Source organism: Linepithema humile, chromosome 1 (genome assembly GCF_040581485.1).
Source record: "Linepithema humile isolate Giens D197 chromosome 1, Lhum_UNIL_v1.0, whole genome shotgun sequence".
Lineage (NCBI taxonomy): Eukaryota > Metazoa > Arthropoda > Insecta > Hymenoptera > Formicidae > Linepithema > Linepithema humile.
The window spans coordinates 27,446,855-27,473,004 of record NC_090128.1 but is presented as its reverse complement, the minus strand read 5'-3'; the positions used below and the strand labels follow the sequence as shown (position 1 = coordinate 27,473,004).

Genomic DNA, 26,150 nt, shown 5'->3' with positions numbered 1-26,150 from the left:
ACGCAGAGAAAGAAGCGAACGAGGCGGGGGATCTTCGCGCTCTGTGTGAATTCTTTTTTTTTTATCGTACACGTTTTTTCGTTCGCCGCAGTCTTGCGACATTAGTAAAATGTGATCGCGAGCGAGACTAAAGGTGCTTGTGTAACGCGCGTGATTTGGTGTTATCGTCGAAAAGAGCGTAGGATCTCGAGGACAAGCGAAATCCTTCCAGGTGAGGTTAGGTTAGGGTTAGGGATCTCCATTCTGCGACTGTATCCCTTTGTGACGGCAATCGTGATGATTCAAGCGTGCGTACGTACGTTTCCAAATGTGTGATCGCCTTTGTCTTAGTGATGCTTTGTACAATATGCAGATTAAGAATGGATTATAGATAGTTTGACAGTATAATGACAGAAAATGTGTCAGACACCTCGGTGACATGTCATTTTCGATGGAGGGATAATTGTGCAAGATCGAAATACTACTAGAAATCGCGAAGTTTATTTAAGAAGTTTGATAGATCGGATTTAATCCTTTCGCGTCGATTTTGTTTCCTGCTAAGGCTGCAATAATTTTAATAATTGATATAATTTGATTTGTATTCATATAAATCGAATGCATTATGCATTGAATTTCGTCACATAAACTACAGACCACAAGTAGGACACAACACAATGTATGAGAAATCATTAATATGTAATTCTCTTGAAATATATAATTTATTCAGCGGGAAAGGATTAAGCAATATCGCTCATTATTTTATCGGGTTTAGCGTTAAAATCTGTTCAAATCTTTTAATAATGAGAAAGATTCGGAGCAATCTGTACGTGAATATATCGTGAAACCTCTAAATTACACGAATCTTAATATCAATTTTATATTGTAAATTGTTTGCGGGGCGTAGGAGGTTATAGATTTTAGAGCAGTGATTCATATTTCATTTTTAATCTTTCAGGTGCACGACAGAGTGGTTTTATTATTCATGACGACGTCGAATTTCCCAAGGGAACGCTCTTTCATTTAATTGGTAAGTCATTATAGTACTTTGTGATCACTCAGCTGATTGGCATGTTCACTCGATAAGGCGCAGAGCAAAAATAACGCGATCATATTTTATCGCCTTTATTCGTTATCGCGAACGCATATAGCATCCGGAACGTTGCACTATATTTTAATCACAATCGATGAAGAATCCGCATTTGTTTTCAAGATTTTCTCTCGATCTAAATATTAATTAAACGTTATATTCACATAAGTTAACGCCCAATTGCTGTTAGTTCTAATAATATAATTTCTAACTTTTCGTTTCAAATGCGAGAAGTTTAAGAAACGGCGAATTACAAAGATAAAATTTTAATACGTTAACGCCATGATATCAATTATAGGATAAAACATTGTGGAATCTCTTTCACGTAATTAATTAATTCAATGACAGAGTTTACTCCTGCGTGATTGTCGATACATAATCAACGTTTATGACACGTGTAGGTAACGAATAATTACATTGTCTGGCAACACGCGCTTAAAAGGCTCAATTAAGCTAATGATATAAGAGTGAAATTGATGCTTGCGTATTTATCCCCGCGCTTTGTCCACGTGGAAGCGGCTACACACGCCACACGTTGTATCGATTTCATAAATAGAATGCAGATAAGTTCCAAGAAAATTGCATAATTCGATTAGTATTTGCTCTTCAATCAACGATACGTTAAATCGATGAGAGTGATCGCAAATGTGTATCTACACGAATGTTTACTCGAATCGTACTGCATCGAGCTATGTGCACTAATTCGCAAAATGTCAAATGCATTACTCGATGTCACGAGAAAAATACGAGAAAATAGTATACGCAAAATTAACGGATATATAAACGTACGAAACTGATAGAATATTTCGAAATCGCATAAATAAAGCAAAATAGTAAGAGAATGATTAGTCAGAAAATAGATTATGATATGCGGATCATTATTACAAAACAATGAAAATAATTTAGATAAAAAATATACATCTTACTCATGTCAATTTATTACAACTTTACGTACATTATTACAAACTTTACGTTTAAATTTAAATTATTATAACACAAGTGGGAGGGATGTCACAGCTTTTTAAACAAAAGCAAATTTCGAATTTATAATAATTCGAATAATTGTTTATGCGGTTTTCACTGCGTTCCGAGTACAATTTGAGAACCGCTGTTTACGAATTTCGGCGCAGTCGACAAAGGTTGTCGTGCGATTAGAGATATAAACATGACGCATGACACGACTCTTTTCCATAGTACTCGCCGAAGTCAACGGCGAATCGGTAATATGTATACAAATTCATTCGCTGTAAATACAGTACGAAGTTCTCGATTTCCGTTGAGCTCCAAACCTACGACTTCTCACATAAAATTTCTCATATGGAAAATGTCCTCTTGGAGTTCTACGTTCTGGTGTCACTTTCGGACTTATTCAGAATCAAATTTGGTAAATAATTTGAAGTTTATAATTTTTAAAATAGTTTTAAATCGTAAAATAGGTAAAATCAGCGTAAAAGTTTATTTCCAACTACGACGAATTAAATTCTTTTTATTCTTTTTAATCAAGCTATTTCACGGGAAAAAACGACGTTAAATTGTACAATTAGCGAGAAAAACGTTTTACGTATATTTTTCCTAGTATTTTTGCCGTTAGGGAGAAGCAAGTAGGTCAGACATTATTGGGTCGTTCATTTTTCACGTATCACACACGTACGGGATTGCTGATACTATTATTATTAATAAAAATTTTCAAGTATGAGCTGTTTTTCCAAATATAGCAATATAGATATTATTCACAAGCTGTTATTATGTCGTTTCGTGCACGGAGAATAACATTTGTAGCAAATAATCAGCCCCTGATAATTTTAATTTTTTTGATACAAAGAGAACTCACGCGTTGCCGCTTACATGTTTTCCTCAATAAATGAAATGTCATCTAAAAACTGCTGGCCGCATATTTTTGGCCAGAAAATTAACTAATTACCGATTAAAAGAATTTTAATGAATAATTCACAACTTATGGGTCGATTGCTTCTTCATCTTAAGCACAACACTGTGAAAAGACTTATCGCTACCTTACGGTATAAATCAGTTAACATTTCTTCTTTGTTCGTTTATTTGTCGAGTTTCCGTCGTCTCGTAAACACTGGGGCAAACATTCGCATCACGCATCTCTCGTGCCGTTCATTCCCGCCGTCTACAGTGCTCATTTGTTTAGTCTAGCTCAGCTGATGCATTTAATGATCAGCTGTTCACACGCATGGCCGTCGCGCACTCTCGAATCATCGATATTCATTCGCTATCGTTGTACGAATAGTGGGAAAAACAATCACGGCTCGAAAGCATGGCTTCGAAATGAGATTGCTCTAATTTTTTCCTGTCAATATAAATATGAAGTCTGAAGATATTTTATTAATGAGATATTAAGAAATTAGAATAATTACTTCACACAGAAAAGATATTTAGGTCTATGTTTTTTTTATTGCATTTATTTATTACATTACACACACAGTTAAATAATTAATAGCATTAATTAGATTAGAAAATTTTAAAAATACATAGAATTTGGACATTATATGCTCTTAACATACATTTAGCGTATGTCTACTTTTGATCATTATTTTATTGACATTAAGTATAATCTTTATATTTATTGAATGACACTTCTAATAGACAGTAAAAATGAGCCAATATCCAACTTTATCTAGATACCTACAATTAGTGTTTAGATAGAATTTTTACTATGAAATTACCACTAAATGCGACTGTATGTCTCTCATTTAATCGACATTAAACACTTTATCTGAATATTTAGCACATAAATCTTACCGTGAAATGGCTAATAAAATTACCACTAAATGTATTACTCGAGAATACGGGTCGCTATCTAACATAAGCTAGATGCACTTAAACATTTAACGCTGATAGAGAAGAGCAACGTCTCTCTCTTTCTCTCTCTCTCTCTCTTGACATTCTCAGCACTCCTACGCGGGGAGATGACGTTGTCGACGGCGTCGTCGTCGATGCGTGCGTTTTCCCTCTCTTTTTTCGCACCACCTGGCGAACGGGCCGGCCCCGCGTCCACGTGGATCGCCCACACGCGAGTGTCAGGTGTTGTTGCCTCGGTCAAGTGTTCCCTCGGCCGCAGTACGCGAAGGATATTGCACCGCTCGGCTTCGTGCGAGAGCTGAACGAGCCAGCCACGCGATTGAACTATCGTCATTAATCCCCGTGGTCTCCCGATATCGTCCTGATTTCATGCGAATTCAGACTGTGTCTTACATAATTGAAAAATATCTTTGTCAAAGATTTTTGCAACGCAGTGAAACGATTGATAACGTGTGGATAGATATGCAATTTTAAATGATATGCATACTTGTGCCTAAATTTGTTTTAAATAGAATTAAATATTTAGGCAGAAAAATTTAATGCTTGAAGTGTGATAAAGTTCCGTGACGTCGCCGGTAAAAACTTCGTAAAATGAGAAAAATTTCCGACAACGAAAAGAGATAATAGAAGGAACAGATGAGATAATAGAAGAGAATACATTAAAGAAATTTTTAAGTAATTCTTCGATGTTTTGCAAATTGCGTGACGTCAAATATCGTGACAATCATGAAGATTGTGAATGACGATGAAGAAACGACATGACGTACTGCTTCGTTTAGTGAGTGATTAAAGGCCTAAGCCTTCGATCCCCCCTTGGCCTCAATCTACTTTGCCGTGGTTTATGGTGACTATTCCATCGCGCCCTTAGACTAAATTAGCAACGAGAGTTCTCACGACCGTTTTCACGACTTCTGGATGACGGGTAAATTTGCATTTCGATCCCCACTCGTCTATTACGAGAGCTATTGAAAGACACTTAATTATCTTCTCAAATTTGTCACTGTTAAATTCTTAACCTGTCATTGTATAACTCTTAGTTGACATTTTTGATTATTTTTTGTTTGTGAAAATTATTAAAGCATTTATAATCTCTGACGGAATGATAAGTTTTGAAAGATCAGTTTTAAAGATTCTCGGTATTATTCGTCGATTAATTTATATTTAATTTATAGATTAACGTAATCAATAATATTGTTATTTTAAATGTTTCTGACTAGAATGCTAAGTTATATCTCAAAAAAACGCTACGATGTTTTCTTTGTCGGAAAAAATAATTCGTGGAATAGATAACGGAAAACAGTTACGTAGATTTTAATAAAAACAGCAATAAAATATTCAACCATTGAGCACTGTGGCAGAGACATTTACTTGCAAATTACTAGTATGAATTTCTAAATTTCTTGCGCTTCCAACGTCTTCTTCTTGCCGTTCGATCGTTTTCCTGCCCTATATATTCGCGACGCGTGGCCTGAATTCACCCGATTTACTTCTCGTAAAATACTCGATGCCGAGAAGTGCGAAAATAATTCGCGGTATGCAAACCAGTAGAAGTGTCAACATCTTCGATGAAATTTGTCCTTCAGTTCCACATTCTAAAATAAAATTGAAGTAATGTTCCCTTGAGAAGAGTTATGTGTAAAGTGAGCGTAATTTCGTAAAATATTTTATTTTTGTTTTGTTTCAAAGAATAAAACGCGATAAATACAGAACTTTTACGAACATTATTAATTCAATTCAGTTATTAATTCGAATTGTCCGCATGCAGATAGTGATTCATTAAAATTTTTATACCGCTTGCGTTTATTAAATGAGTCATTATCCCGTTTAGTTTCCGCAATTTCGAAGAATTCAACGCTATCCCATGCATTTAAATATTTTACAGTGAAACTTGTAATTTCGAATTAAATTGAGCACTTGAACTATTAAATATTATAATTTAACAGTATTAATATAATAATTGCATTTTAATATACTTTAATTTATTATATTTTTTGATTGACATATTTAATTAAAATTTTGCTATTAAATAAATACGAAAACAGTTATAAATCTGTCAAAAATATTTTGCATGTGTTGTCAGATTCAGGCGACCGCTTATCAAGCACTTAAAAAGTGTGATATGTCAGAGATGATAAATAACCGACAAAGAGAAGATAAACCGCGTGCTAAACCGTAGGCAAATACGCTCCGACGCACGCGTTTACTTCCATTTTATTTTTCGCAGTAGTGCAGCAGTGAAAACGCGAACTCTGTAACACGCGAATCAGCTGATCGATCGATCCTCTCGAGCGATCGATCGCTCCACAATCGCGATCGGCTACTCTTTATCTCAACCGGATAATTCTACATCATAATAAGGCTATCTAATCCGTCTAACCATGAATTTTAATTTCTAACGCATTTAATTCGTCGATATTATATCATGAGTTATTAAAACCGCACGCGTGGTATTGATTGTTTGTGATAATCGTTAATATATGATTTTTACTTTTATATGCACATTTTGAATTTACATATTTTTTATTAAAAGGGATCATTATTGTCGAAAGTGATTATTGTTACATTAAATGATGTGGGGAACGCTATAACCTGTAGCTACAAATATCAGTCGTAAAAGATCATACCTTTTTTTTACCTTGCTCTATGGCGACAATCGCTATCTTTACCAAGGTTATTTCTGCGAGGATTACTATCGACAGTTATGTGCAAATATGAGAGTGTGATTTTTTTTAAGCATTTAATATGACAGTCTGCCTCGTTCGTGCGTTTTATCTAACATGACATAAATCTTATTAGAATTTTTCAAAATTTATCGATAAACTACAGCGGATTTATCGTTCCATCAATAAAATATCTTCAACGATCAAAGAGAATTATTGAACGTAACAAGGAAAATAAGCTTCAATTTAACTTACAATTAACTAATGCTTAAGAGCAATACTAGGTAATAATTTAAAATAAGAAAAATGTAGATGATTTGAATCGGCGAGCAAAGCGAGTCGTTTTTAAACGTTTTATAATATTTCAAAAAATTAATCCAATTTTTAAAAAAATTTATTTAAGAATAAAATAAACGCGAATAAATTGGATTGATTTTTTAAAATATTGTAAACACGATCCGCTTCTCGTGCAGTCTGATCTCATTCACCTGCATTTATCGTAATTAATGATCTGTCAATATTAATTACGACTGCAATCTTTTGATTAGCATCATCGTCTCGAATCTCGAGGATCGATGTTGTTTGTGTTCCTTTTTTTTTGAGCTCATACCATTTACGATAGACGTTTGTGTGCAATTGTGAATCACCAAGCAATATAAGTGTAACTACAGAGCTAGCAATATCGTACCACCGCTCTTTAATACATCCTCACAGCCTTCAGGCTATTGAGAGGTGAGTCAAGGAAACGTATGCAGCAGCAGACGATTAGTCCTGCGTACCGTCACGAAGCGAAACCGCAATTCCGAAATCCAACTTGGCGCGGTACGGTCGTCGCGATTCGTGCGTTTCTTAATTCCGCTTCACCGAACTTGTGATCAATTAAGTAATTATGAGAGTTAACTGAGGTGAACGTCTGGTGCAGCGTTATTATCAAAGCGCGACGAACATCGTGAGGCAGTGCATGCAAGGAGAGCTCTCTGCTTCATCGGAAATACCAAAGTTGAAGTTCATTTATAGTGCGTAAATAGTGCGAATTTAACTAACCTATCTCTCGCCGGGATAATTTTAAGACGAGTAGTGAATGAATCTATCGTGTGGGAAGACTCGAATGGTTCGTTGAGAAATAGTTGTCTTCAGAATGTCGCATCTGCGATTGAAAACCAAAGTGCTCAGCGACAAGACTTACAAGCACGTCACTGCAACGCGAGAATGTTGCAGAAATCAATTTTCTCTGTTGAAAGGACGGCCTCAAAACATCGTGCATCGTCTGGAACATCGGTTTCACGAGGTAACTCCGCCGCAGGAATATTTCGTAATTGTCTTCCGTTTTCAATTAGAGATAATCATATGATGAATACTTTTATCGTTAAAAATTGGGACTGTAAGTTGAATATTTATTTTAGGAATACCTACTAATTGTTAAAGGTACATTTCAAAAGCTGTAACAATGAAATGTTACAGCACACTTGTGTACAACACTAACCTTTTTTTTTAGACATTGTTCGAAGCAGGTACAACAGGCTATAAATTCTCCGACGAATGTGTCTTATCAATAGCGCGACTTCTGCAATAGCAAAAGGCATAAAGAGATAGTCACTTTATGCTTCAAGGAAGTCTATTATCGTGTGTTCTCGCGTGTTCGCTAAAATTATTGTCATGCACTGAAAATAAACCGTGTGATGTATGACAAACGCGTGTTTCTCGTCGACGAGACAGATGCGTCGCGAATATTGTTGCAACACTGCGCATTTTCTGACTGACCTATTCTCTATTCTGGCGCTGAATGGGTCAAAACTACGTCATTCATATTATCTTGCGGAGTCACGTAGGGTTTGTCTATTTGGCAGTGTACTTTCAATGGCGCAAAACACGCGATGATTCAACTCTCTCGTCTAGTCTCTCATTGCTCGCCACATTGTATTCTGCGCTTTTACTGTAACTCGGAGAACAGTTGTGATAAAAAACTTCCGCTGCTGTGGATTTTCACAAAATGCGATTTAAACGTGGATTAATTTCTCTCCGCGTAACTTCATCCTGCTTCCTAAAAATGGATAACAGTTTAATCGACTTTTTTTATCGACTTTTAAGATGACTGTTTTTAATGTAGATAATGTTGAATAATGGATGATTGTTTATAAATTATTCATTTTTTCAGCAAAAGTAGCAAGAAAAATAATATCATTTAATTTTAACTTAATTCGTTTTTCGATATCGCATTTAAAATATTCTGATTTTACTGAATATTTTAATATTTCGAAACTTCCGATATTTTTTATTGCTATTATTAATTCAACAAGAAATTGTTGCAAAAAGCTGGAAAAATACCGCGTATTATACATTCATATTTAAATATTCGATATCGTAAACGTAATGTAATCATTCCGTTTCCGCGCTACGGCATTGCGTATCATTCTATACGTATGTATACATGCCGTTAAATTTCCGCGGAAGTATTAAGCCCACGCAATTTATCGCGGAAGCCACTGGCAACGTCATTAGTTGTACGAATTGTGCACGTTTTACACTCGAAATTTGCTCGGCAGGATTAATGCATTTTTTTAGCGCGCCGTAATTTCGCAACGCGCGGCCGATTCACGAGAAGCGCGTATTTTTGCCGCCGAGTTTCGCGATGTGCAGAATACTTATTGTACGTATAGCAATTTTATCATGTAAATTAAGACAATGCTGCATCGCATCGCATTGTTCTAAACGACCGCCAGCTTCCGCATGGTGCATCGGTCTCCACCTCGCGATTATGCAGCCGCAGATTTATTTTCGGTTACCCTCGAAATTGTGCCAGCGCAACGCCGTGATTCTTGGGTGCGACACTGATTAATGTGTCTTCGTTCTTTTCGAAGGTACCCGGGCCCGCCTTTTGCCAAAATCTTTCATTGTCAACGCTGAGAGGGTTAGTCGCTTCCCGCCTAAAACAGGCCATGGCTGCGCTTGATCTTGATGCGGGATATCCGGGCGGATATTTCGGGCGGACGACGAGCAACAGCTCTAATTAAAACTTTTCGAACTATTTTTAGTTAATTGCGGAAAGATCGAGGTAATTCGTTGCCAGATCGTGTCTAAGAATATTTCACGTATCTCCGTTTAATTTAGCTAATTGTTATTTTGATGAATACGATGAGGCATGAGACTGCGATATAACTTTATCATTGATTTTTTTCTTTTTAAATTGAATTCTGTTATTTATAATATCGATCGATTTTCTCTAAGATTAGAATTTGTTATTTAAGAATCATTATCGAAGTCTCATTATCTAAGAATTTGCACGATTTTTTTAAATTCTAAGTGGATGAGATAATTCTTTGAGATTGTGCAATGATTATTTTTTGCGGTGCTCGTCTTTTTTTTAATTATAGACGAAGATTAGCGTTACTTAATATTGGTGCAAAATTAAAACAGCGTCGTTCGACTATTTATGAGCTGAATCATGGTAAACATTGCTCATTTATGAAGCGCTGCCAAAAACGTGCGCAAATCGGTGACGTATGGGGAGGTCGAATAACAAGGATCTCATTTCGCGATTTCGCGCATTGGCAGTTTTCGATGTTACTGAGATGCTCGACATGAAGGATGCTCCACGGTTGATCGATTAAAAAGTCTCGCTCGTGTCGCGATAGGGCGATAAATCTGTCACTCGGATCGCGAGCCGCGCGCAAAATCAATTGTGAAATTTCATTAGTGGCGCCGTGAATCACGCAGCGTTCGCGCGTTACCAGAAATCTCTCTGGCCGATATTCATCGTTCGATAGTATTAAAGGTAGGAAATCAATTTTCGCTTTGTCATCTTGGCAGATCCTGATAATTCGAAGCCATCGGTATTGCGTAAGGAGACTTGTTCATATGTGTGAAAATTGTAACGTTAGAAAGATTGTTTGCATTACACCATATTTTTTCGATATTTTATATCCACTCTAAGTCTTTATCGATAAATTTATGTCTCAGTTGGCTTTGTATAGTCTATCTTAAGATACGATATCTGGCGCGGAATGGTCGCTTTCTTTTATCAAATGTCGTGGTTGTGAGACATTGATAATTGGTCATACACGTGTTCGTCTCAGATCTCGGCAGTTCATCGCTCGCGGAGCAACGCTCTTTTATTCCGACGTTAATTTGCGCGAGGTCGCGAAATCTGTCGCGGAAATTACAGCCGGGACACTCTTCATCCGCGACTTATTTGCCATTCAATCGCTCCGGTTTGTTACTCGCGATAATTCGTACGCGGATGACAAGTCCGTTCGATAATTAATGACTGTATCGCGGACGATGATCCGTTCTGCGTCGAAAGTTGGCAGTGTTCCGCGCGAGAGTGGCGAGAAAGCTTCTTCAGAGTTTATCCCCCGTGACCCTGAAGAGCACTTTTCACAGATAGACTGCGGCTCGAGGCGATAAACGAGGGGGTGGACACGGAAACAAGACGCGCTCTCTCGTTATCTGTGAAACAAACGTTTACGCGACTTTTCGGTGGCTCGCGAGTCTCCCGATGAGTTTCCTCGAGGACGGAGCGCTTGCGTAGTACATCACACTCGAAATTATCCTTTTCCTTTTCTTGCGTCAGAGGCAGGACGCGGAAATGTGTCATGACGTGTTTTGTGATGCGTTCGGCAAAAATGTGTGATTCTCGAAGCGACCTGATTCAGATATTTTCACGTATCTGTTCTATGCCGCGCGCTTTTTTATGCGTGACTGAATGGACTCGCGATTGTAGATAACAGTTAATCGTGAAAAGATAACGCAATTATCTCGCGTATCGCGCGATGTGTCTTATTTGGTGCATGTTAGAAGACAAGCTGAAACGGTTTTTTATTTCATTATGACGCCATGCGTCTAACAGCGCGCTGATGTTGTTAGATGGATCGAATTGCGCCGCGATGACTATTAGAATCTCTATGCGTTCATATAATGTCTTGGAAATTTACTGAAACCATTGTGAATAATCGTGGCCGACACGTGCAGCGCAGCCTTGGACACCTCGCACATACCTGATTCGTATCGCTTCCATTTTGCGGAACGCAAAAAGTGACCGTGTAAGCAAGCCAACTTGTGTGACGAAACACTAACGGTACCTCCGCGACACAAAATGATTATTTTACATTCAACAAGTGTGTCGGAGCGGATCCGCTCCAACTGTTTACATTCGCACACCCGCAATCAGAAGCATCGTATTCGTTCAACTGCTCTTTGACACGCTCTCTGTGCGAAACGCAGAATATCCATCTTGCCGAGAAGAAGCGAAAAATAATAAAATTACACAAAGATGCAGCTGGATGAAATAAATCCAGAGCAAAAAAGTTAAATAGAAATTGTTTGAAAACGTTGCGACGCAAATTAATCCAATGCGACGTATTGTATTGTATATTTATGAATATTCTGCATAATGCGAGGCAAGATATGAGAAGCATATGTATGAACTGTATGCAATCTAAACGACTGATTATCTTAATCGATTCTCTTGATTGCGACTAATCGGAGCATGAGTAGATCTGCCACCGATCTCCGTTCCATGGAATATACTAACGAGAGAACGAGTTTGATCATCAACCGACGAAATGCATCCTTCTCGTCACAAGGATCTAACAGAACCTACGGGTCTCTTTCCTCGACGTGCCAACAAGCTATTCAATCCTTCTGGAACAAAAGCAAGCAGGTAGATGATGTAGCAATTTTTACGATTTAATCGTTTCGGATTTATCAACATTTCTTTTATCTTGCAATATTTAAAATGAAAAATAATCAATTATTTAACGTTATCTTATATTAAAAATTAAAAGCTGAATAAATTGTGTATAAAAAAGTATGAAATTTGCAGCATTGTCCTTAAATACAATGTCTTCTTATGATTATTAAAATTAAGGCTTAAATTTAAGGTTTTTTAGACAATTTTATTCTTTGCTAATTTAACACACAGGTATATATTTAAAATATTTATTCGCTTTAATCTTCCTAATACAAGATTACAACGATGTCGTACAACGATGTAGAACGAGCAGATAATTAACTCGATCGTCCTTAGTCATCTCTTTAATTGCAATGTAACAGCTGACTTCAGGAAACGCTCGAGCGAAATTTCATGAATGAAACCCTCGTCCTCTTTCACTCTTTACTACGACGAACGTGCCAAGTTCGTTGGGACACCTCTCGAGACAAATGACACGAGCAATAGCGATGTCAACGAGCCTTTCTAGCAAGCTGACAAGGTGCCGGCTTATGACAGACTCGGCGTCTCTTTTAATTGCATTGCGGACCTCGGTTCCGTGTGGTATTTTCAAAGTAAATTGATGCGCAGACGAATCACGCGCTTGTTAGAATTCACCATTTGTCTCGAATTGCACTATTTTCGCCGATATTTACTCCACCGATGTTTATAACGTTGACTCAAAATAAACGGCATCGGATATTTTAACTCATAATGTTTGTCGTACTTAATATAAATCGTGCGTGAGATGTTGAAATAATAATGTTGAGTCGAAATTATACGTACTTCACGGTGATGGATGTTTTTGTCCAACGGTGAAACCCCTTTTTGGCGTGGAGACAAAAATAATTTTTAGAATATTGTGGTTCAGAATATCTTACACTTATTACTTTAAAATTGCATTTAGAATAATTTTCTTTATAAGCGACTCGCAATAAACGCGTATTTTTTTACATCAACTTGATATTTGTCTAGCAATATGAATTTTATTGCTTTACACATGTCACAGTTTGAATATCTCTAATACGACATGAACAATGTTGTTTGATCATCTTGATTATCAACATAATTTATCGAATATGTAATCGCGCGTGTCCGGCTTTCGAAACTGATATCATTGCGGAATGGAAGTGTATACTAGTTAAAGGCGACAAGCAGAATGTAGTGCGTGTTTTAGTTGAAAATACATATGTAATATACATGTGCGTAAGCTATTTGCGACAATAAATTTGATCCCATGCCAGGTCGAAGACGATTGATGAATTTATGCGGCTTGCGCGACGTCATGCTAGATTCTCCGAATATTTATTAGAATAATTTTTTTCTGCAGTTTAAATCTACTAAAATGTAATGCAACGTTCTTTTTTTACACAGGAATATTATACAGATATTATGTGCATTTACATATATGTATATTATATTATACATTACCTTTTTTTTTTCATAGAATTTTTTGCAATTTAGAAAATGTTAAATGGGTTCATTATGGGTGCAAACAGATGGTTATGTAACGTGAACAGATTACATACATAATTTTTATCATAATTATAAATTCTTCATCGGTTTTCGATAGTGTCTAGCTGTCGATACTCTTTACACGTAACGTGCAATGATGTTTCAATGACAGGGACAGAAATGTTATTTATAGCATAACTGAGTACATAGTATTGATAATTAAATACACGCAGGAATTTAGAATTGATAAAAAACTAATCAACTTGCATCTGCTACAAATTGCAGTAACAATCCTAAAAAAATAACGAATAAAAATATACTGGATATTTTATTTCAAAGAGAAGTGATATTTGAAATAAAAAATCATAAAAAATAATGTTAATAATTTTAATAATGCATCTAAAAATATCAACATTTCATTCAGCACATAATTTTTGCATTATACTAATGCAGGTATCACAACGATTTTTACGATTTAATGTTCATTATTCGTTTTGCAATTATTCCTACCAGATTTCACGATCGTTCTTCATCTATCATGTTTATTGATCATCAATATATGTCACATGTGCGACGACGCGTCGCCTTTTCAGTTGACTTCTCGATATTATTGTGTGCGATTGCTTATCAATTGTATAAATTCGAAATTTCAGACAAAATATGGTTTAAAATGAGGTCGTTGCTTTCTAAATCCAATTAAAAAAACTTAATATAAAAATTTGCTTGATTTTTTCTTAAGAGTTTGAAAAAATTATTTTTAAGATCATAAAAATTGCAGATTTTAATTAAATTTTTTAGTTTTCTTTAAAAAGAATTGGAGTATTATTGCACTGAGCCTTTCAATTTTGGTGTTATTATTATAGCACAATTTGTTTGTTTTCTTTTAGTCAATTGTATTTACTATTACAATCTATCTTCTGGAATATCATTTTGAATAAATAATTAGTCACGAACACAGTTGCACAGTTGACCTAAACTTATTTTTCGTTGCTTTATTTATTCAGTGGGCAAAATTAAATACACAAAAATTGTAACTTATTGTAGCGATAGTGTTATTAGCTCGATTCGGTGCGCCGCACGCTAGTACAACGATTGTGACACTATTTTGCCGAACGGCATTGTTTCATTTTATGAGGCTCAATAAAGTTCCGCGTACACAATTGATTAGTTTACCGAGAGTTTAATTGGCCGGGATTAACGCGAGAATTAACCGCGGCGAACGCTTTTAAAACTAATGTTTGTGTTTAAACGAAAGCAATATTTTGTGAGCAATTCAGAGTCGATCTTTCTTCTTTTTATACTAAATTTTAAAACTATTACTTTTTTATTTGCATTATTGCTTTTTTTCTCGCAAGCTTCACAATATTTATTATTTAAAATGGCAGCAGGAGAAATAGTTAAAAATAAATGTATTGAAAAAGCTGAACTGCATTAATACAAAGTGAAAAAATATTTAATAATTTAAAATATAAAAGTGTCTCTAAACATTACGCAAATTTTTACAACAATTATGTAAGATGTAAGCTATATTTATTGATATATTTTCTGAATTTGTACGGTAAAATTTTATATTTATATTTGTCTTCCGCGAATACAGCTTTTATTTTTGCCTGACAATGTGGCAATTACGTTAAAATATTTTCCCGATTGCGCTTTGACATTTCCGTCAATTGTTGACCATCTGTCGCAAACAAGTGGCCAATGACTACGACTTTCAATATTTGTTGAGAATTTATCTCGATCGCGCGAGTGAATGAAGACTTGATTAATTTCCGAAGTTAGTTACGCAGCATATTGAACGCGCGGGACAAGTTGAGAATTTTTTTTTTGCAATTAAATTTCGCACATTTTCCGGCGGATTCTCGAATCCGTCTGCATTTTTCATTCGTGCTTTTAACTGGGTCGTCGGATACGCTACTGCGAGAGGAGCCAAATAAAAAACGCAATATAATCGCTGCGTGCTTATCGCGGTTTGTATATTGCTTAATTAAACCGCCACTGCATCAAATCTATGACACACAACAGTAGGATCAACCGCGAATGATTACAGACCGCCTGCAATTATGCACCCATGCCGCATAATGCGTTATCGCGAATCGATGACGTCGTTGACACGCTGTATTTCTCTCGCTATTATTATCTCGAAAAATATCTCCGCCTGCTCTGTTCTGAACAATCGGCCACGGATTCCGCATAATGACATAGTCTACGTGACATTTATACTTTTGTAAAATATGAGCGGATGTAGGAGCAAAACACTTTTTTTCTCCGATTCACCTCGGCATTGAAGCACAAGTGCAGTTTTATTCTGCATTTCGCCGCGCATTATTTCCGAGTAAAAAGGCACTTGTTGTGAAATATTTAACACGCTTATTTCGATATTGAAATGAGGTAAAATTCAGACAATTAAAATGTCGTTTAAGGTCCTTATTTTTAGGATAAAATTTCAAAAGCGATCCAAAGCACTAAGCGTCTTTGAAAGTATCATATTATTTCTCGAACATTATTTCCGCATTTCATAAAATTAGCGACGTTGTGTGAAATCTATTTATAACGAGAGTTTCAAACACACGCGTCAATATTGAACCAAAACAACGACGAGAAACAATTTCCGGATCGGAAACTTACGGTACTGACAATGCGCAGCGCGCGTTGTTACACATGACGCGCGCACGATTCAGACTGTGTGTATGTACACGAGCTTAGAGAGATCCCACCGCGATATATAAATGTCGCGCGATGTACCCGCACGTTGTTCTCGTACGATTTGTCGGCGTTGTCGGTGCTTCCGCGGCCGCGGTTCTGGCCACAGTTTCTACAATTGTTACTCATCGGCGACGGAGAAGTCGCGTCGCGCGCGTCGAGAAGTGCTATCGGATCAGCCGGGCCGATCAGCTGGACCGAACGAGTGATGACCACGCGAAATTTCGAAAAGATGCTCAGACTCACCACTCTGTCCAGGGTCTGTTTCGCACGGTATATCAATAATTTAAAATAATCTCAAACAGCGATCGAAACTGCTGCGAAGTCGATGAGTTGGAAATGTTTTATGCATGAAAGTGATTATTTGAGAAGGTTGATTTTTCTTCTCGCATCTATATCGGAAATTGATATCATTGGTTCGTAACTAATTGTTTTCAGCTCTTTATCTTTATTACAGCCAGTATTATGATCCAACAGAAAACAGCAAGGCAGTAATAATTGTATTTTGCAGGTCATATTTTTTAGGAAATACTCAATAGTCTTAAGTTGTGAAACATCATTACACGATGCACTGCGTTTAAAAAATTGCGTTTTTCACGAAAGGGTCGATTATTTTAAATTATTTAATATATAAAACACACACCTTATTCTCCAAATTCATGTGAAACATTCATCCATCTATTTGATGAATATTAATATATTTCTTTAAATAAAATTTTTGTTTTCGAAAAATTTAATTTTATATTCGCACACTTGTTATTTCGATAATGAATGCGTACTCAAAAAAAGTGCAATTGTGTCAAAATTCGACAATCCTTCACTCACAGCCAGTGAAAATACATAGTTTTCAATTTTTGTGCTGAATGGACAGTGAGAAGAGAATGCCATGCGGAAGGCCAAAGACGAGCGTGTTAGAATTACGGCGGCTTTCTTCCGCGTCAGCTTCGACGAGGGAGACGACGTGGAGAAGGAAGACGAAGCGTCGCCAACGAAAAAATCAGAGAAAGCACTCTCGCAAATATCCTCGTCGTCTGACTCGAAAAGTGTCGTAAAGGAGCCAAGTGTCGCGAAAGTGGAAATTTCCTCGAATCCGGCCGTTGAACCTGACCTCGAACTTGCGGCTTCTACATTGCGTGTGGAGAGCTGCGCTCTTCGACGCTCGTCCGAAAGCTCCGATCTGTCGAGGGTTTCGTCGAGCGTGAACAACGTGGACCAACGAACTGCCGAGACTCGTAATGCAGAGAAAGAACGTATCGCGGACAGTGATATAATTTCGAAAATGGAGATGCGAAGACTGTCGGCGCCGGTGGCGGATTCCGAGCGGGTCTTCGCCGCGTACAAGCCCGAAAATCTCGTTACGGAGGAGTCATCAGCGGGGCTTCAATCTTTGTCAATCGCGGACCACTCGGCGCGCGCTCAAGTGAAACCAATTAATGCGGACAACTCGAGGTATTCTCAATTAACACCTAATATGCTGGAAATTCCTGCGGACACTTTGGAGTTCAGCGAACGTTTTGGGCTTTCAAAATTAACAGAACAATCGAGCAGCGTCAGAGAACTCTCTCAGCCTGCTGTCAAGGAAATATCCGATGCAGCGTCACGATCTTCAGCGACGAGCACCGCCCGCGACAGTTTTGACGAGAAAAGCGGCAAAAGCGGCCCTCGCAGGTCGACGTTGCCGCTGACGAGCGCCGATCTGAATCAATCCGTCTTGCAAGAGAACCAGACGGGCACCAGACAGAAATCGCCGACCTTCGAGGACATCCTGGCCGGCACGAGCGTGAATCCGATCCGGAAGTTCAGCATCGCGAACGCGGCGATCTGCTCGAGTCTGGCGCCGAGCCTGCTCGGGGCGATTCCCGGAGTGCCAAATTCCCTCTTGCCAAGCGGCGACCACGACGACAGTAATCTGCACCGAAGTGTCACTCTGTCGAACCTGTCAACCACCTCCACCAACGTCAGCGACGACGCTTCTATCGGTCGGACGCGCCGCCGGCTAAAGTCGTTTCTGCGCCTTAACATATCCGAGGCGCGTCTCGACGCGACCTGGCGCGACGCCAACGAGGACTATCATCACCACATGCACCATCACCATCATCACAATCACCACTATCACCATCATCATGTGTTACCGCACATTCATGTACCCACCATCACCTTCACGGCGCCGGCTACCGACGGCACCGGTCGCAAGTTCAACTTCGCTATTCGAAGGCACTCGCAGGTGGTTAGTGTGAATTCAAGCACGCCGTTCCTTCGTTTTCGTTTGGCCTTCTTTCCCGTTAACATCTGTCACGAGAGTCAGAGTCTGGCCAAGTCAATCTTTTAGCCAAGAAAAATATTGTTTTTGAAATCGCGAAATGATACACTAATGAACAAGAGGTTGGGAAAATTATGAATTTACTCCATTCTAAATTCTTCAAATAATTAACAATTAGATTCTGGTTGATTTTTATCTTTATGGAAATGATTCAGAATCATCAGATTATGTTGATAAATTAATAGGAAGAATTAAAATGGAATTATTTTGATTCTTTTGTTAAACTTTAATCGAGAAGAATAAAAAGTTTAATTCTTCTTAGTTAAAGAATTAAGAATTAAAGTAAGACCTAATGTTACTTTATCAAATATAGTGAAGCCGACAGCAATGGAATCGCTTTGGCCAGACGTTGACGGGAGTGTTTTTGTAACACCAGATTCGATTAATACTAGTGTACGCTCCGGTTAAAACGATTCACGCTTCAAATTGACACGCTTAGTTAAGATTGAACCGAGTCGAAACGATTCGACGGATAATAAAACGTTAATTGTTGCGATTGCAGGCAGTCGAAGAACGTCGAACGACGGAGACGTTGACGCAGTCTGAGCCTTTATCTTATCGGAATTATTGCTTAGACATTTATAACCAGCAAGTAAGACTAATCTACGAGTAAGAACCAAATGTCACGGTCAATTGTCTCGTAATTATATCAGACAACAATTGGGAAATTGTCTGCTGTTGTGCATTATTACTTGATAATTACTTGATAATTACTTGATAATTAATATATTTATTAGCTATTGAAACAGATATCCAAAATTTAATTGACGCAGATCGCGTTTTAAAAATTCTTTAACTTTGAGTTTTCTCCAAATAATTCTTAGACTACTATATCTTTTTTTAGTTTAATGACGTTTCGGTAGTGATAGTCTAATTATTGACGTAGTATTGACGAGTCTAATAAACTTAGCACATGTCGACCAATATTTGTGCTTCTAACGATAATTCGATGAAACACACTCGTTCCATGTAATTTGGAAAATTTCGGGGGCACTTACGTAATGTCAAGTGCGTGTATAATGGAATTCTGCCCGACTCGGTTCTGTCATCGATCTTGACGGCTGATGCTCGCGCTATATCCGCCGACGCTCACGAATTAATACCGTGACACTCCGACGCAAAGCGCGCATCAGTATCGTCGTGGTATGTGCAAGCCATACCACTGCCAATGATTTCAGCAAAGTGACAAAATCGACCGCATGAAGCAGAGTTAATCCAATGCGCTTCTAACCGAATTTGCGCGCGCGCGTGTGTGTGTGTGTGTGTGTGTATGTATGTGTCTGTGCGCGTTTTGCACGCCCGCAGCATCCGATTTTTACTCAGTAGAGTTTCGACCGTAGCAAACGAAGAAAGTGCTGTAAAACTCCCCGAAATCGTACGGATTCCGAGCATTGAAGAGGTTTTTTTTAATCAAAATAATTCGAGGCTCGACGCGGAAGTGCATTTTAGGATCTTGATTTCGCAGTCGCGTAGGCGAGTTGATATTTTTAGCAGACTGCTCGTCGCAAATCTATCGATTCTATCTGTTCTCGTTAACCAGGAATTTATTGCAAGTCTATTTTCGTTAACTAGGAATTTATCTCAAATCTATTTTTCTTCAGCTAGGAATCTTTTTTTAGTCTAGAATGTGAAATATGAGTAGCGTTATTTAAAAATCAATATTTAATTTAATTAAACAGTTTTTGGAAATCTTTAATTTAATATCAATAACGAGAATTTAGGATTTATATAATATCTTGTAACAGAAATTAATAATAATTATTAGCATCGTCAAGTGTGTTAGAGTACTTTCGCATTAAAGTACAAATATAATCCCGCGCTGTAATATAGTAACGTTATCCTCTCATATACCGTAAATGCCAAGTCAATTTACGCACGCTAGATCGCAGATTTTATCGATAATGAACGTTGGTGAAATGTCATGAATTGATTTCCCACGGGAACTTTTGATAGAAACAGACATGATATTTGCGAGCCGCGAGATCTTTATTTGATAATAACTCCTCTTAACAATGCCTTTTTATTAACATTTTCGAGTGTTGCATATGATATTATATGTATGTAAACTCCATAGCAACTCAATGTTTGAAGCATTAGAGCGGAGTTGATTGTAATTGGATTTTACCGTAAATACTGTACTGTGCTAAATGATTATTTCACTAATCAATTCATAGATTGAATGCGTACATTAATGCAAATATTAATAGAGATAATGGTAAAAAATTTATAATAAATAAAATAATAAGATAAGGAAAGTTAATTAATAATAGAAAATAGTATAAGAGAATACTGAAATCAATTTGCACATCGCAACGAAAGTGCGAAACACAGAAAGATTGACTCTTCTATTTCGCATCGATGGTGCACAATTAATGCTGCTAATTTCTCATTGTGCCCCGCTATTTCCGCTACACACGCGATCGCCTCTTATCATCCGCGTGTGTCGCTCATTGTTGTTAACCCAGATACCATTCTGCAAGGTCGAGAAGCGCGAGCTGCGCTTTATTTCTCCTCTCCGCAAATAGAGAACGCGTGCATCAGTTGCAGTTACGACTAAACAGAAGCAATTACGGCTAATATTCCGCAATACGCAATACTTTCACTCGCACTCACCGCTCTTGTGTGATGTAAGTCGAAGAGGAGTGCGATGTGAGGTCTGCAGTCACAATTTCAGAAGTCTTAGGAGAAGCTAGATTTTATTTACAGTTAAGATTAATATTTATGTCGCAGAGATTGCTCTTCTACGGCGACCCAAAATTGAACCTGGCTCCGTCGCCCATAAATCTTGATAGCCCCAAAGCTTACCTTTGTAATTTATCGCGAGCCAGCTACATCATTCACGTCGAATATTCGAGAATAATGTATCACGCGAATTCATTAAAATATCTTGAAAAGAATTTGAGAAATGTTTTCAAAATTGTTAAATCAGTGACTGAATAATTATATTATAGAAATTCTGAATTCTGATTTGAGGAAATTTTAGTATTAAAATTTATGTAGCATTAACATAGTTGTAAAAAGTAACATCTCAGCAATAATAGTGTTGCCCGTGTGTTGAGTTTTAAGATAGAGTGATGCAGTTTATCATTTGTATATGCGTTCTTTGCAAGCTGTGGTGGACTTTATCTAATCTTAATTATACGAATTTTGTTCTAACAATTTTTTCATAACAACGATGAACGTGGCTAGTCAAAATCTAACGATTTCTCTTGGCTTTTTCACAGACATTGCATCGGACTGACTCGATGGTATCGCTTTGTTACCGATCGCTTGCGAGCTACATCACAGATGATAATCTCGCCGGACTGCAGAGTTTTCTCGAAAACAAGCGAGTGCAGGTCGACGATAGAGATGAGGTAATCGACTCAAAAGATTTCTGAAGGAGCTGGCTAGTATAAATAACAACAAAAATAAAATACATGAAATACGTATATAAGTAGAGGATAAAAATATTTTTATCGCACAACAAATTTTTGAATATAAAAAACATTTTAGGTGATTTTACTAAAGCACGCGAAAACAAAAAGAAAACGTTTTTCTTGTATTCGCCGTGCTTGAATCTTCGAACCTTCTTTGATAAATTATTTTCTTGTGACAGAATGGTAGCACCGCCCTCATTCTCGCAGCAACTAAGGGAAAAATACACTTCGTCCGAGAACTCATCAATCATGGAGCGGACGTCAATGCTGAAGACGCGGTTGGTATCTGCCGACGATCAACTGATTACATATGGATTAAAATTTCAATATCAACTTTGAATGAATTCTTTTTCAGGATAACTGGACGGCGTTATTGTGCGCGGCGAAGGAGGGCCACGCCGAGATCTGTCTCGAGCTGTTGGAGCACGGCGCCGATCTGGAGCACCGAGACATGGTCAGAAGAAGTTGCATGTTTTATTAGTCTGGCGTAGCGCCATTGATGTAAATTTATAACTAGAAACTCGTTACGTGACAAAAATTATTTTGCCTCACGTCAAATAACTTAAAGCCTCTTTACTATATTTCTGCATGATTAAAAGGCTGTTTTATCACATTTTAGAACTTATTATATATATATAATATGCATTGCTAATATATTTTAATGATAATATATTCTTTGTATATTTTATAAATTCTTCCGTTTAACTAAAATTTGCACTATTTTTATCTTTAATAAGAGTGCGTAAAATTAATTATAGGAAAATTTTTTTATATAAAAATAGTAATTTTTTTATACATAAATGGGATTTCAAAGGGTTGTTTTTTTTAGGGTGGCTGGACGGCGCTTATGTGGGCGACGTACAAGGGCAGGTCGGCAACGGTGACGATGCTGCTGTCGCGCGGGGCTGACGTCAACGCGCATGGAAATTTTCACATTTCCTCATTATTATGGGCCGCTGGCAGGGGTTATACTGATATAGTGAAAGATCTCATTGCTCACGGGGCGAAGGTCAATGTCGGCGACAAGGTAACGTCGGCGAGTGTGTGCCGATCGATGGCCATCATATTTTACTCCCAAGATGCTAATGCTCATTATTTTTCAGTACGGCACTACGGCGCTTGTGTGGGCATCGCGCAAGGGAAACGTAGAAATTGTTGATATCCTTCTGAAGGCCGGAGCCAACGTTGACACGGCAGGCATGGTAAGAATCGCTGAAAGAATAAACATGAAGCAATGATCAGTAATTGATTCCGAAATATTGCTATTAAAATAGAAATAGTACATATATTTTGTATAATTCTTATATGATTGTATAAGCTAGATTGCTTATTGCAAACAGAACTTTCTATCGCAATGAAACATTATTGGCTAAATAATTATATTTTTGTTATTGATTTTCTTTATAGTACTCGTGGACCGCTCTGCTTGTGGCAACACTCGGCAATCACGTAGAAGTGGTGCTATTACTATTAGAACACAAGCCCAACGTGAACGCTCTAGACAAGGACGGTTGCACTGCCCTAGCGATAGCCTGCCGAGAAGGTCATCACGAAATAGCGAGCGCCCTTTTAAATGCCGGTGCTTACGTTAACATTCAGGATCGCGCCGGCGACACGAACCTGATCCACGCCGTTAAAGGCGGCCATCGGGGCGTGGTAGAATCATTACTAAAGAAATACGCTGACGTCGATATTGCCGGCAAGGTATGAATCAACTTACTCTTTTTCCTACTCGCGTATCTTCCTCGAAGATCGATTTGAAAGAAAAAAAAATTTTTTTTTTACCGAGTATTGCGCAGTTCCCGTATATCGGTTACTTCGGAAAGCCGGATTGTTGCTCGCATCGAATTCCAATATACGAAACTTTATAAAGTAATTTGAAGTAGCAGTTCTCGAGTTGGTACGATGGGCACTTTAATAAGAGACGATCTCGGATTCAGTCTCGTGGTATCCGCGAACCACACTTCGAGTTAGGTTCATGCGTGACATCCCCCGATCATTCGAAGTTGTTCCAGCCGAACTAACCACCCCATCCGTATATATTCTAGGATAAAAAAACCGCAACTTACATAGCAGTAGAGAAAGGCAATATACCGATACTCAAATTATTACTAAACGCTAACCCAGACCTGGAGATTGCCACGAAAGACGGCGACACGCCTTTATTACGGGCGGTGAGGTCGCGTAACGCCGAAATCGTGCAATTGCTTTTAGACAAGAAAGCCAAGGTCTCGGCTATGGACAAGAAGGGCGACACTGTACTGCACGTAGCGATGCGCGCGCGATCGAAAGCGATCGTCGAGATCCTACTGCGGAATCCAAAGAATAGCCAGTTATTGTACCGTCCGAACAGACAAGGCGAGACCCCGTACAACATCGACGTGAATCACCCCAAGACGATTCTTGGACAGATATTCGGCGCTCGTAAGTTAAACGCGTTAGTGGTGCTACGTCGCTGACACATTTTGCAAGAAAATGCTAGAATTTTTTAACACATTTTATGGAATAAACTTGAATATTGCAGGGCGTTTAAATACTAATGAGGACAATGAGAACATGCTTGGTTACGATTTGTATAGCAGTGCGCTGGCGGATATCCTCAGTGAACCCTCGCTTTCCACTCCAATTACTGTCGGCCTTTACGCAAAGTGGGGTTCCGGGAAATCATTCCTACTGAACAAACTGAGAGGTATTGCCAAATAGCTCATAGAATTATTCCGATGTTATTTAAAAATTCTAAAGAATATCCCAGAAGCACTCTTCTTGCAGGCTTGTGATTAATGAATGTCGGGTAAACTTTCTCCTAGAAAGATTAAAACGTAACAATTTAATGTGAAATAAAATATTGATGCCATTTTCAATTCTTATTACATTAATTTTGACAAATTAGAATCAAATTTCTGTACAGGAAAATCGCGAGTCTTCTGGGATATAACATATCTTTACGCATTCGAACTTTGTGTAAAAACGATAATGCTAACAATGACTATTCTTCGCAGAGGAAATGAAGAACTTTGCACGACAATGGATCGATCCAGTATTTCAATTCTCTTCCTTGCTCTTTCTAGTAGTAGCACACATATCCTTATTGGTGGGCATCACAATAGGTCTCTTATTACAGTCGTGGATCATCGGTCTCTCGTGTGGGATAAGTCTATTAGTTATTGTTTACATTTTTCTGATACTCGTTTGGTACGCCAACAAGAGGTAAGACTTACTGCGAAAAAGGAAAATTCATTTGTTCCGCGTCTTCATCGAATGCTTTTGCAGGTACGATTGGTACTGGTCGTACAATCTAACAATGGCGCTCACCACCAAGCTAAACGCGTTGAAATTACTGCTGCAAGTGATCTTCTGCCACCCACCGGGCGGTCAGTGTCACGACGGCATAGCGGTGCAGCCGATCAAGTTTTACTTCACCGATCAAACTCGCGTGGGCACGACGGCTGCTGGCGAGAACGCGGTTGTACAGATGGTCGGCTCGCTGTACGACTCCGTTGAGAATGACTTCGGTTCCTTGTCCACCAGACTGTACAGAGCATTTAGACCGAAACCGGATAAGTCGACTACAACGTGGAAGTGGAGGCGCCTGTGCTGCTTGCCGTATATAGTCATCTTCGAGTTCTGCTTCTGCAGCTTGCTCGTCGGTGTCTCTGTACTCACTGTGTACCTCATAGATATTTCGAGCGATAAGTGAGTCCTCGCACACTCTCGATCTTTGTCTCGCCGCTACATGCGTTAAATCATTTTCCATTTTTAGACCCACGATAGAACGAGTCACCGCTCACATTATTATGATAACAATTGCCTTGATCTTGGCCATCGGTATAATAGCGAATCTATACACGTGGAGCAGAACGCTGCAGGCGTTAGTTTTTTCGCAGAGGAGACACCTTCAGCGCAGTATCTCGAAATTGGAGACCCTAAAGAGCGAAGGATTTATTCAGACTCTGCGAAGTGAAGTCAGTCTGATGACGGAGATGGTAGATTATTT

General features: G+C 38.2%; 1 protein-coding gene across 7 annotated transcripts in view; it reads left to right on the top strand.

Moving 5' to 3' along the window:
* The first annotated feature begins 37 nt into the window (after nucleotides 1-37).
* The window catches only part of Arms (Ankyrin repeat-rich membrane spanning), a 34,077-nt gene continuing 7,964 nt past the window's right edge, over nucleotides 38-26,150 (top strand). Inside the window, exons 1-13 of one of the 7 annotated variants that reach the window (XM_067348626.1) lie at nucleotides 38-211; nucleotides 935-1,006; nucleotides 21,962-22,093; nucleotides 22,336-22,434; nucleotides 22,512-22,610; nucleotides 22,986-23,183; nucleotides 23,260-23,358; nucleotides 23,564-23,860; nucleotides 24,205-24,580; nucleotides 24,681-24,845; nucleotides 25,156-25,363; nucleotides 25,427-25,849; nucleotides 25,917-26,139. In XM_067348626.1, the coding sequence (XP_067204727.1) occupies nucleotides 21,983-22,093; nucleotides 22,336-22,434; nucleotides 22,512-22,610; nucleotides 22,986-23,183; nucleotides 23,260-23,358; nucleotides 23,564-23,860; nucleotides 24,205-24,580; nucleotides 24,681-24,845; nucleotides 25,156-25,363; nucleotides 25,427-25,849; nucleotides 25,917-26,139 (2,298 nt within the window). In that variant the 5' untranslated portion in view covers nucleotides 38-211; nucleotides 935-1,006; nucleotides 21,962-21,982. Of the gene's footprint in view, nucleotides 212-272; nucleotides 292-934; nucleotides 1,007-2,082; nucleotides 2,451-6,922; nucleotides 7,841-10,015; nucleotides 12,212-16,551; nucleotides 16,677-17,152; nucleotides 18,645-21,961; nucleotides 22,094-22,335; nucleotides 22,435-22,511; nucleotides 22,611-22,985; nucleotides 23,184-23,259; nucleotides 23,359-23,563; nucleotides 23,861-24,204; nucleotides 24,581-24,680; nucleotides 24,846-25,155; nucleotides 25,364-25,426; nucleotides 25,850-25,916; nucleotides 26,140-26,150 lie in introns of those variants that run through there. The other 6 variants (XM_067348628.1, XM_067348606.1, XM_067348618.1 and 3 more) reach the window with 6 other exon arrangements.